At 39.4% G+C, this 13,061-nt stretch overlaps 1 protein-coding gene across 3 annotated transcripts in view; it reads left to right on the top strand.

Moving 5' to 3' along the window:
- The window catches only part of LOC101165211 (calcium-binding protein 2), a gene marked incomplete at its 3' end in the record, with an annotated part of 29,116 nt that extends 16,346 nt beyond the window's left edge, over window positions 1–12,770 (top strand). For 2 of the 3 annotated variants that reach the window (XM_023960726.1, XM_023960737.1), the window contains 2 exon segments: window positions 10,003–10,033; window positions 12,636–12,770. In XM_023960726.1, coding sequence (XP_023816494.1) covers window positions 10,003–10,033; window positions 12,636–12,770 — 166 coding nt within the window. 3 annotated transcript variants of the gene reach the window in all.
- Between the last annotated feature and the right edge of the window lie 291 nt (window positions 12,771–13,061).

Raw genomic sequence — 13,061 nt, 5'->3', positions numbered from 1 at the left:
TGTTTCCATAACATTTACACCCATTATTTTAGTAATGGGTGTAAATGGGTAAAATACTATAACTTTTCAGGTTAACAGACCCCCTAATTTCCAAACAATGATTCAACATCTTTGACCAGGTTATGACTTTGATTGGAGTCATGTATCATGCCTAAGTCATATGCACCTGGACGGGGGTTGACCCGGTGTTTTTGGGCTTCTCCGTGCCCGTTGAGGTTATAAACAAGCGCGGCTGCATCTCAAAGTCTGAACCCATTCTTCCCTTCATCTGTTGTTAAAATGTTTCTAGTGGTGTTTTAGTTAAGACAATGCTTTGTTTTGCCAAAACCAAAATACCTTTCCAGAACATAGTTTCTCCAGAATGGCAGTAGTTCATTAGAAATTCACCTCTGAGTTGGAGGCGTGACTGTCATCCCTTTGTCTACACTCTCTCCCGCTAGCCTATAGCCCCTCACAACCCCAAGCTAGCATTAGCAGTGCAACAAAAATGGTGACCAATATTGGCATTATTATTATGAGGAAAATGAAGACGTTGATGGAAGTATTTGTCTGTAAGTGGATGCATCAGAATGGAGTGTAGTGCAACAGTCAGGGAGAACTTGGCCCGCCAATTTCAGGTGCTGGATCACAACTGAGAGCTTTTTCAAACTGTATTTTTAATCTACTCCTGATTCACCACAATTTAAATAAAGAGATACTCAGAAACACAATTTTAAACTCAGATTATTTTATATATGTCCCCCATCATGAGAAAAATGCAACAATAACAAGTTTAAACAACAAAGAACACCTTAAAGCACAGGTGTATTTTGCATTTCAATTGAGGCTCATGGGATGTAGTGACAAGCTGCCCAGTTAGTAGATGGAAAGCTTAGAGCGATTATTTTACTTTAAAGCTTGGAGAGCATGGATGGATGTGCATCACGACTGGAGTGTATGTAGACGGACTAAGTATAAAGATTATCTTTCCATTTTCTGACACAAAGTTTAAGTATTCATTACTAGTGCATTTTCTAATGCAGCTGGATTTCACTGCAGTCTTTTTGTTATACTGACAGAAATAGTTTTATGTGGACTCCCACAGGTACCTGCATTTTTTTCTTCAACTGTCTTTATTTCAAATGTGGTTGTAAAGAAGTTACGGTTTTGTTTTAAACAGCAAACCATTTTTGTGAAACACAATGAATCACAGACTGTGCTGTAGATTTTTTTTTTTCACACATAGACACACCAAATCTCCTGAAGTGTGACCTGAGCAACAGCAAAGTGTTTTGCGACGGTCAAAATCCTGACTTTTGGAAAAGGTCCATCATGCTGTGTGCTGCCCAGGCACCAGATTTCCTGTTAGCCTTTGCTATATCCATGTTGTTCAGGCATCTGGTGTCCTTACTATTATCAAGGGGCACAGCACAAATTCTCACCCAGCTGCTTTCCCAGATAGCAGCCATATTTGAGCCTAATCTGAGCTACTTTCACCAGATCCAGCTCCAGTCAGACTCTAGTAAAGGCAACTTTGGCACTAATGTCACTATTTTTTCTGGCATTGTTTTAAGGGCTTGGTAAATTTTGGCTTAGCTTTAAAGGTTTTCTTTGGGTTATTTCATTTAGGGGTTTGGGAAATGGGCAGCCTTTTCTATTTCTGTTTGTGTTTTCTTAATGTTGACACTATGTTTCATTTTCCAAGTTGAAGTTATAGTTTAGGGGCTGCTCGGTGGTGCAGTGGTTAGCGTTCTTGCATCACAGCAAGAAGACCATTCAATCTCAATGAGTGAGATTTAACATTTGAGCTCTTCAGTAAGGAACATGATGACTTATAAGCAAAAGCGTGCCTCAGAGTAGCCTGAGAAGGCCAATGTACTATTGTGTACAAGTCTCAGCGATGTGTAATACATTTCAAGTTAATTATGAACCTCAAAGCAGAATGAAACACTGTGTCCAACATTTGAAGACAGGTCAACAGAGCATTCATAGACAGAATGCCACCATTATCCATCACAGGCTAAATGGTGGCAGTGACATGACACTTTCGCACTCTGAAAGAAAAGGAATGCTTATTGCAAAAGAAAAAACCTTTTGTTTTTAATTTCTTTCCAAGTATTTCTTTGAAAGTGAGGAAGTCATTAATATTATATTCACGAACTAGCTGTATGTTGTTTCCTTCAAGAGTGGCACTACAGAAAGTACTTTAGAAACTTTTTTGGAGTTAGAAAACAACATCAACTTAGTCTTGTCAGCATCAAGAACTCATTTTAAGTGAATAAGTGAATGCTGGATAACAACAGAGGCTTTCTTCAGGGTTTCAATGGCCTGAACTAAAGTCCTTCACAATATGTAAGATGCTTCTGTCACCGGGTTGATGAAGGGGTCGTTCATGCTTTTTTCAAAAAGCAACCGGACTATGAGTTGCCCATGGAGTCACCAGCAAACTGACAGTGAAGACCACAAATCACCCCGGTTGGGTTGTTTTTAACCCAACCTTTGAGTTTAGAAAGGACTAACTTTTGTCAGGGTTACTTTAACTGAGAAAAAAAGATAAATTGGGTTAAAATGAAATGCCAACAACCCCCAATGGTAATTTACCCCAACAGGAAATGTTCAGGAATTGGGATTAAGAAATGACCCAAGAGTGTCTTCTAATGTGGCTCTTGTGGTATTTATACAAAAAAACAGATTAACACAACACATAAATACCCAGTAGATATTATGTAAAAACCTAGTGTGTACAGCATAAATATCAAGTAGGTACCACACAAGTCTGAACCAAATATAGTACCACTTAAGTACCATGTAAATACCACGTATATATCCTATAAGTACTGTAAAAGGAAGCAAATGCACTTCCCTAACTGAGGAGAGAAGAGTTCTAATAAGTTATAAAATGACAACTGGAAAACACAGCTAAGTTTAGACAGCTGTGACCGGTCAACATGAGTCGGCGAGATTTGGCCATTTCCCATTACCCACATGGTCATGAGGTCAGGGAGGTCAAATGTTCATTTATATTATTTAACTGTCCTTTCTGTCATAGGACATGATGTGAATGGTCTGTAGTTTCTCTTTTGAACAAACACTTCTCACAACAGATCATGAAACCACATCAGCAGGAGTGAAAATCTGTAGAACCGTGTGCATTCAAATGAAACATAATTGAACACAGTTCCCAGAAAAGCCCATTACAGAACTGTTTTCAAATTTTTGATTATTGTCTCGGCATCAGCTGGATCTGTCATCAGCGGTGCAGTTACATAAACAAATAAATGTAGATTCAAATCCGTTAATGCGTGGGACGTCAGTCTTCTCTGTCCTCTCTGGATTCGGACAGAAAAATAAAATCTGTTATCCACCACAGATCACAGAAAGGTCAAGATGAGATGATGAATTTGTGTTTGTAGTCATTCAGAGTGAAAAAAATGTCATGTTTTACTTCCACGTTCACACTATGCTGCTTTGCTTTCCGTGTTCAAAAGAATTGCTTCTGTTTGAATGATGAGGTGCATTGCGACATCTAGTGGTTAAGCATGAGAACTTTTGAAAACACTTGATGAGGGGAAACAGATACTCTGCACTGTGCTGCACTCTACTGGTGATACAAAGGATTCAGAAACTGTACATGTGCAGATTGGAATTGGTTCTGGGACATAAACCAAATGAGAAAAAACTGTAAAAACTGTTGCTTTGCCTTCAGTAATTAAAAAAACAAAAACAAAAACGTCTGAACTAAAAAAGTTTCACAAAAAGGAAACATTTGTATGAAAAACCAAACGAATGTAAAGCAACAATTCAAGTGAAAAGATGAAAGTGTCTGAAGATTAGAACAGGAAAATATTGACATGCCAAGCTGATTGCTGGTTGTCCTAAACTGACCACACAGGATTAGGGCAGCAGCCTCAGCCTTATTCATGTACTAATCTCTGCTGCCAAAGCCACACTGCATGTATAACAACAGCCCCACTTCTCTCTAAACATGCAACAAACTCACTGAAATCCAGACTGTGAGGACTCTTACCACATTCATAACCGCTGGGTTTTAATCCAACCACTAATAAAGTATCAACTATTGTCACAAGGGTTCTTTGTGAATCCTGTGAATAAATCAAACGTCGGTTTTCCTGATTCTCACTTTTTCAAAGAAAAAAGTTCTACTAGATCAGTTCAGTTCATAGTGTCTGGATTGTTAACAGACTTCTTAGGTTCTTCTATTATCAGACACGGTTGTGTTTTTTTCCCTCCACATACCTGACAGGTTTTGACGTCTTCGTCAGAGTCGTTGCGGTTTTGAAGACAAAAGACGTCCGTCAAAACATGTCAGGTATGTTGAAGAAAAAAAAAAAAAAAACTACAACCGTGTCTGATAACACCAGAACCTAAGAAGTCAAAAAAGTTCTACTGTTTGTTTGTTGCACAGCCGTTTTTTTTATTATCAGTACAGTGGCACTTCATGTGTGAATATTTGGAGAAAAAAAATCATTTGTGAATGTTTTGATTTTATAGATTTTATTTTATTGATTTCAGTTTGATGGTAAATGCAGTCTAGAGACCTGTTTTAGAAAATATATACTTTAAAGTTGAATTTTGCTTTTGAGTGATTGATTGGCTGATTGATTGGTTGATTGATTGAAAACAATTTCAACAATAAAAACAATCCAAAAATTTAATAAAAACGAAAATGCACAGATAGTTCAATTTATATTGATTCATAAAGTGATTCAAAATTAAACAGAACATATTGATGCTATCGTCTCAACATCATAACTGCTTCTAATCATATGATGCATAACTGAACTTCTGCATAACCTACAGTGCAAACACCCAAAATATTAAATCCATCAAAAATAATGATAGTCCACTAGAGTTTTAATTACTTGCTTGAAAAAGGGAGGAAGTGAACCTTTGCAAACCTGCCCACAAACACATGGTTTCTTTTTTTGTGCATTATAGTTTTATTTATCTTCCTTCTTTGTCTTGACTGAAATTGGTATTCAAGAATAATAAAAGGTTTAATATTCTTTGCAGGAATAACAGACTCTAACCATAAACAATGACTCAGAGGAGAAATATTTAAAACAAGATATATTATCAGTTCTTTTATGTGATAAACATTTTTATCAAACTTGGTAATTGGAACATTGGATGTTGGACCATGGATACGTTCCTTTGTAGAGGCTAAAAAATAATGTTTATTGTGATTTAGTCTAAATATTTTGTTGAATTTGTGACAATCAACCTCCTTGAAAAGAAATTGTATTGAAGCAATTTTTTTTGGGGGGGGGGAAATAAAACTGTCTTTATTCTGTCTTTTACTAGTTTTTCTTTTTAAGAGCCTTAAAAGCAGCTGACTCATTTGAGTTCTTTTTTTTTTTCATGCTACTCCCATCAGCTTTCAACACAGCTCTTACACTCTAATCTGAAATTGTTCGGATTAATGGGGCGGCCAACCCTTTATCCATAATTCTGTTTCCCCTCCTCCAGTTCCTTGCTGTCCCACACACACAGACACACACACACACACACACCCTCCCACACAAAGCCTCAGTCCTGCCAGACTAGTCATTTTGAGAAGTACAACGTTTGAAAGGCTGAAAGAGAAAGAGGGTGTGTCCCAATACAAGGAATCGCAGATGACAAGGCGGGGTGTGACAGATAAACCGTGGAAGCCCTGCTTTTAGGTTTGGTGTGTGCGAGCAACAAGGGTTAGACAGAAACATGATAGCGAGTCAGAGCCAGAGCCAGAGTTCGGCAGCACAAGGTCGTTTCAGCCCAGATATGACCGAGCGCTCCCACCCCAGCCCGTCACTCTCCACCACCCTGCTGCCGTACCATAGCATCACACCAAACGTCTCAAAGCTCATCAGGACGGCCCAGTAGGATTTAATGTGGCATCATTCACCTGCCGCAGTTCTCAGTGGACCAATAGGATCTGGGACTGCAGCAAATGCGCTAAGAGGAGTCGCTGTGCACAGCAGCGGTGCATGTGATTGCCTTCACCTCCTTGTACTCTATGGAGCTGCAGGCGTGGGATGCGATGGACCTAACATGGAATTTGGGCTTTTAAGAGACATCTGAGAGCAGAAAGGGAATAAAACTCTGAGAGGAGGACCAAGAAAGAACAGGGAGGGAGGCTAAGAGGGTGATGGGAAACATCAACAAAACTTCCAAAAAGAACAGTAAAAGGGAGAAGGTAAGGAAACGTACGCTTGATAATTAGATTGTTGAGACAGATTCAGACATTTTGATAGATTTTTGAAAAATAATTTTTCCTTGGAGCAAACCTAAACTCGATGATTGTCATAAGACCAATCTTGAGAAATAGATTTTTATGACGCAGTTGGTTGTTCTTGTCTAAGGAAGCGTCCCCCACAGAGCGAAGTGGTGTCCCAGTGGCTTCAGCCATGCTGGGTCCCCTGGGAGGGACGGGGGAGGTGGACACCGACGAGGAGGAGGAGGAGGAGGAAGGAGGGAGCGGTCGTGCGTTTGATGACCCCTTGTGCACTCTGGTTAAGAACTGCAACATGTTGCACAACATAGTCGGGCCTGCTTGCATCTTCCTCAGACAGGGCCTCGCGCAAAGCCAACTTGTACGTATGACACCACGTGCACGTGGAACCACTCCACCACACAAAGCAGAACAGAAACACACACAGTGTTAAAAGAGTAACACAACCGCAAAGTCAACTTCCTCATTCTGCATGTCATTCAAATCACTCTCATTGTTGTCCTTTGACTTCCTCCCTTCCTGATCATTTGTGAGTCTTTTTAAATTAGCAGAAAGTAATAAAAGGGAATGTAAAGTTGTGAGAATTGTTAAATGATCTGAGACGAAACCAAACTTTCAAAGGGCTTATATCATGCTTTTCTTAAGCCTTCCAGAGTAAACTATATCCATATATGTAAGGGTTAATGGCCGGCAAAGTGCGCATTATCAGTTATTAACGCACTACGTGGAAGCATGATCCGTCCGACATGAATCTTTTGCTTCCGCGAAGCGCGTTAATGCTTACAATGCACACTTTGAAGGCCATTAACGCGCTTATACAACGGTCACTTACAAAAGATATAAACATTAGGCCAGTTTTTTGGACTTTATTCTTTTTTTTTCCGGTTTGGATCGCTTTTTTTTTTTTTTTTACAAAAAGCGGACTGCTTATTACGTGTTGTGGCATGTGGTGCGGTTACCGTGACAACGGGCCCTTTGCCGGCTCAGCTGTCGCAGACCTTGAGTGCAGCGCCAAATGCAAGTAATATCTATGCTAAACGTCCCGATGTGTAAATAAAGCATCAGTTCAGAGTGAAAGTTCACCTCTAACCGCTTGTTTTTGTCCAGATGATGAAGCTAAAGTTTGTTTTAAAGAAGCCAGCTCAGTGATACAGAACACTTAAGTTAGGTGACCGGAACTTCTCTATTAGACATGCGGTTATCACTGTGGTATATCACTTTTTAATGCACACCCAGCAGCCAATCAGAATCGAGAATTCGCCCGGACCATGGTATACAGTGATCCCTCGCTATAACACGGTTTACTTTTCACGGTTTCGCTACTTTACGGATTTGCATCGTGCATTGTGTTCTGCATTCTGATTGGCTAAAAAGTCACTCCGCTTCTTCTCTACCTGTGCGTCAATAACGTTGCAGTTTAATATGAACACGTACGTAAATCATCTTGCCAAATTTAAATTACATACGGGCAAATTCTCTTGCAATATCGAGTTTCTCTAAAACCCATAGAAATAAGAACGACAACAACTGCCTATCACTATGTTCTTCTCCCGAACACACACACCTTCACCGCGGGCTTCAAAAGAAGAAAACAATGCAGAGCGGGGTCAGGATGCAGCAGCTTAGTCTGTAGAGGAGTGCAATACACCTGAGTCACTATTTGTCTGACTGTACTTTGTATTTTTTTTCATAATCATTTTAAATTTTCTCCCGTTTAATCCAAAACTCGGGTCGCGGTGGTTGGGGCTAATCTCCGCGATTTGAAGCCTTCTGTTCACATTGATGATTAAAATTATTTGACAGTACAGTACAGTTATTTGTTGAAAAAAAGTTTCTAAAGTACTTTTATTGGTACTGTTTATTTGTGAAAAAAATGTTTGAGCCTGTAAAATGTTTTTTTCTTTCTTTTCAATATATAATAGAGTATTTAATTGTATAATAATTGTTAAAAAAAATAGAGGTTTCTACTTCACGGATTTTGCCAGTGACGCCTAAATAGTACATGTTCTTTAACCTATCATACCTTTTTGAACAATTATGTGATCAATGTGAATCAACAAATTCTGATAAGGAAAAAAACGGCTTTGCATATCGGCTTTACTTTGATATACAACGCTTTACATCAAAGTGTGTCATAAAAGTGCAAAGCTGCTTTTCTCTGTGACATAATCGGCTGGTTTACGCTGATTGTGTGAACAGTTGAAGACAAACGGTAGTGAAAAGAATGCAAAGACTGAAGCCAAAGCTCCAGGGTTACATAAAAATAACCTTCAAAAATGAGTTTGCTGAAAAAAGGTCAACATTCTGTGTGAAGGAGTTTTTTCTGAATTGTATACTTTCATCTAAAAGTCATTGATCAGAATGTAAATGATTCTCAAACTAAGACATTTCTATCATCCCCGTAACTTATTGATGGTCCTGTTCTGTTTTTGTCCTGAAAATAAGAAGAAAGCTGCAAGTTTTTAATCTGCCTTTTTTAATACCTCGGCTGTTTTGTAAAAGAACAATAGCCTGACCCTCTGCACTCAAACAACCAATGAGTAACAATTTTTAAACCTGATCAGAATTCATCAAGCAGCAAGTGGCTTTCATCAGCTTGTTTGCACCAAGATGTTGTCCTTTGTCAGTTTTGGTCAAACTTTGTTTTCATTAAGTGAACATGGCAAGTTATTTAAGCAGAAGCCTGAGTTGAACCTTCTTTCCTCCTGAAGTTAGATCTACCATTAGGCAGAAAACAGAGCGATTTAGACTTATTTGAAGCAAATCACTTTGAAACCAAATTCAATCCATTTGAGCTTAAAAGACAGATTTTTGCTCTTAGCTCAGCAGGATCATGTTTATAACTGCCAGCAGATTTCCATCCTATCTATTTTGTATTCGCTATCAGTATCCATTTTCAATGAGGAGGCTTTTGAAAGAGTCTCTTTTCCAATCATTTATTATTCTGGTTGTAGTTTGTACTTCCTGCTTTTTCAAAACCATTTTATTAAAAATACACATTTTCCAAGAATTCTTGTGACCTAACATTTGTTGTTAAGGTTTACAACAAAGTATAAAATATGCAATGATTTTGAATATGCCTGAAGTCTTCTAAGTCATATTGTATCCTGCTAAGTTGCACATTTCTAAAACGTCAGCTGTGCATTAATTTTTTTGTGCTGATGTGTTAACTTGTGTTAGAAAAAGGAGGCTAAACGCACAGCGGTGCAGATACAGACAAAACTCCGAGGCAGAGAGGGAAATGATAAAGCGATAAACCCTCATGATTTGTAATGCAATTTAGGGTTGTAATCTCCCTGCTGTTGCAGTTATCCCTGCATCCTCTTATCCCAGTCTGCATCATTCCTGCTGTTGATTTCTGCACCTCACCCTGAACACTCTTTTCCCAGGGTCGCCTTTTTATGCTAACAGCCTGAACAGCAAGAGAAACGAGAAAATCATCACAATAATGTGTTGGAACTGAAACTCACTTTGGTCAAAGTTCACTAGTTTTTCAAAATAACTTTTAGTTTTTCATTATTAGGTTTTAGATCGCCTTAAATTCCACCTTGTCTGGAATTGAATGTGTGCTTTTAGAACAGTGCTGGCATCCAAAGCCATTTAAAGATATTAATGATGATGAGTTATTGGATAAACAAGGAAAAAAAAAACGTCTCGAAGGGAGTCAGAAGAAGTATTAGTATTTTTGTTGTCATGACTAAAATGGAAGCAGACATGGAGGGCGACTGCATGAAATCATACTCTGACTGACTTTTTCAATTTTCTGTTTTTCGTCCACACCAATGCAGGACAGAGATCTACGGCCAGAAGAAATGGAAGGTACAGAGAAGCAGATAGCCTGTCCACATCCCAAAACCTCCCTCTTTCTGTTCCTTCTGAAATTCTTTCTATTAAAACTGTTTTACAATTAAATATTTGATCAGAAATTTGTAGTAAACTGTTTACACCTGTTATTCGTTGTTTATACATTAGGTTTCCAGAAGCAAGATACCATATACCATGTATACAGAGAAGTAGGGTCTATGGGCATAACTTAGTCTGTTTATTGTATTTTATAACTGCTTCATGTTTTGTACAATTACCGGTATGAAACCCATTGAGACAACTGCATTGTAATATTGGGCTATAGAAATAAGTAAATTGAATTGAACATAGCCAGAGAGACAGAAAGAAAGAAAAGATCCATCTAGAAGAAAATATGCAGAGAAGGAGAAAAATGCAGAGAAAGATCCGTAATTGATAAAAAAAAAATCAGATATTTAATAGCAACAAATGCACAAGACATAAACACTCCTGCATGCCACCTAAAAGTAGTGGAAAATTCATGGATAAACAATAAAAATGTCAAAACTACCTATAATTATAAGCTAATTAAGCCGATGTTGAGATGTCATGTGAAGTTTAAGTGGAAACGGTGTGCTTGAGTACGTTTATTGTTGACCAGCAGCAACTGTATTTCAAAAGAAAAGTTGGAAAGTTTTGGGACTTGATAGACAAATACTGTACCTTTCGAAATATAGACCGTGATGGGAGAGGCTGCTGTGGTCACATATACAACTGCCACCTCGTGATAGGGAGGCCTCGGCAGAATCTTTGAGATTAGCTGCTGGCGCCCTTTTTTTTTTTAAAGTCATTGCCGTGGTCAAGAATGTAGACAGCGGCTGTCAGGTGTCAGTCAGTTAGGCGATAATGACGTCATTATGAAATCGGGCGGCCACAGGGCAGTGGCAACTGGATCCCTGGCCGGCAGCAGCTCTGAATGGACGATGTGTAAATGTTTCTGAACGGTGGCCATCCACGTCACATGCCACTAGCCAATTATTTTTAGACAACATTTAGCTCGTGCTGGTTTGCGGCGCCTTCCGTCCGTGAAACCCGTTCGCTGTGGCAACCCCTGATGGGGAAAGCCGAAAGAGAAACAACATACCTCCCATGAAACCTGCTGGTCCAACCACAGCAAGATTCATATGCTGGCCGGGATCGCCAGATTGACGTCTGCTCATCGCCAGGTGCCCGGCTCATGTCAACAGCAGTGGAAGTGGGACGGCAGCAGAGGTTTGGAAATCGGCCGATCATCAGACAATTTTGGGGACCTTAGAAATCAGTCAATTATCACTCTGCTGCCTTCCTTCCCCCTGCCTGCCAGTGGACTGCCACCGCACGACCACCATGTGTCTGAGCGACCACTGACCGATGTCAAAAAAATTGTCTGGTCAACATATAGTATAAACCTTTTCTTAAAACTTCTAAGGCCGCCGCGTGGCATATAGAAATGCGCCAGCCGCCAACTGGATTTGTTGAAAAACTTGCATTTAGGTGGCCGCATGGTGGCATTTTGGAATATGTGACCTACAGTCCAGACCAAAAGTTTGGACACACCTTCTCTTTCAAATGAATGGAAAGGTGTCTCCAAATTTTTAGCCTGTACTGTAGGTTTTAATAGGAGCTTTCTCAATCTGTTGATTTTTTACTTTGACACACTTCAAATTCCTTAAATTTTTTCCCATTTTAGAAATTGTTTAGATTGTCTGCACCGACTCTTATAATGTAGCCTAAAAGGCCTGAAACCAGGACAATATTTTGGATCAAATTCTTCTAACATTTAAAAAGATGTGCAGTGCTTGACAGCCGTTAACACACGGTATCTGTCACTTTTAAGCCTTGTGCTATCCTAGGCACTTTAACGTTGGGAGTTGGGTCATCCAGACCCACTAGACAGTGACCTGAACCTTTTTTCTTCAATGATTTGTGATCTTCACTGGTGTCCATGGATTACATGAAATCTTTCCACCTTTATCCACCTTTGTCATGGTAGGGAGAACACGTCAATGTAAGGGTGGGGTCATCTAAGATAGCACAAGGGTTAAATGTCAATGAGTGAAGGGTGTGAGGACTTCTGCAGGAGTTTCATGCCTGCATGGACACAGGGCTGTGTTAAGGAGCTGAAGATCCAGCTGGGTGATCATTACTTCTGTTGTTCTTCCAGTGAACATAAACAGAAAGCAGTTCAATGACAGGAAACTAATCTGTGTGTGCTGCGCCAGTGTGTGAATGTGTGCGTGCATGGGTGAATGGGACAGTGACTGTAAAGCGCTTTGGGCCTTCGAAAGAAGGTAGAAAGCGCTATATAAGTATACGCCATTTACCATTTACCATAATCTGGCAGGTACTGCATGGAGAATGTCCAGTTTGTAAAATAAAAACTGCACAATTCAGTAACCAAGAACTGATACAGAGCTAACTACCGGTAAATACAATAGTACACACACAGAAAAGAGAGAAAAAATAACTAAAGACAAGGCTGGTAAAGCTATGTGCTTTGATGGATTTAGTATTTAAAACAGCTAACACATTTTTGGGCATTCTATCTTAATACTTAATACTTTCCATTATCTCATAAAACATTCTGCCTGACTTCCAGAGCTGCGTGAGGCCTTCAAGGAGTTTGACAAAGACAAAGATGGCTTCATCACTTGTAAGGACCTGGGCGAGTGCATGAGGACAATGGGATACATGCCAACTGAGATGGAGCTGATAGAGCTCAGCCAGCAGATCTGTGAGTACTTTATCCACAAGCTGCCAGAGTAAAGAGGCTTGAACAATCTGCTGCAGGATAGCCACAACTCCACAACTATACCAATACATGTTAGATATAAAGAGCAAAGATAATATTAAAGAGGCTATAAATCATGAAGTAACTATGTTTCAGTCTAAAGATTTGATTTGAACACATACAGTAGTGAAAATTGTATATTAGGGTTAAAATGGTTGCATATATTAAAATCTTTCTGGTTAAGGGACACCACGGACCAGTTATGATGCCTTTGTTTGCTTGTCTGGTTTCAGG

Source organism: Oryzias latipes, chromosome 1, assembly GCF_002234675.1.
Source record: "Oryzias latipes chromosome 1, ASM223467v1".
Classification (NCBI taxonomy): Eukaryota; Metazoa; Chordata; class Actinopteri; order Beloniformes; family Adrianichthyidae; genus Oryzias; species Oryzias latipes.
This window is presented reverse-complemented; position numbering and strand designations above follow the sequence as displayed.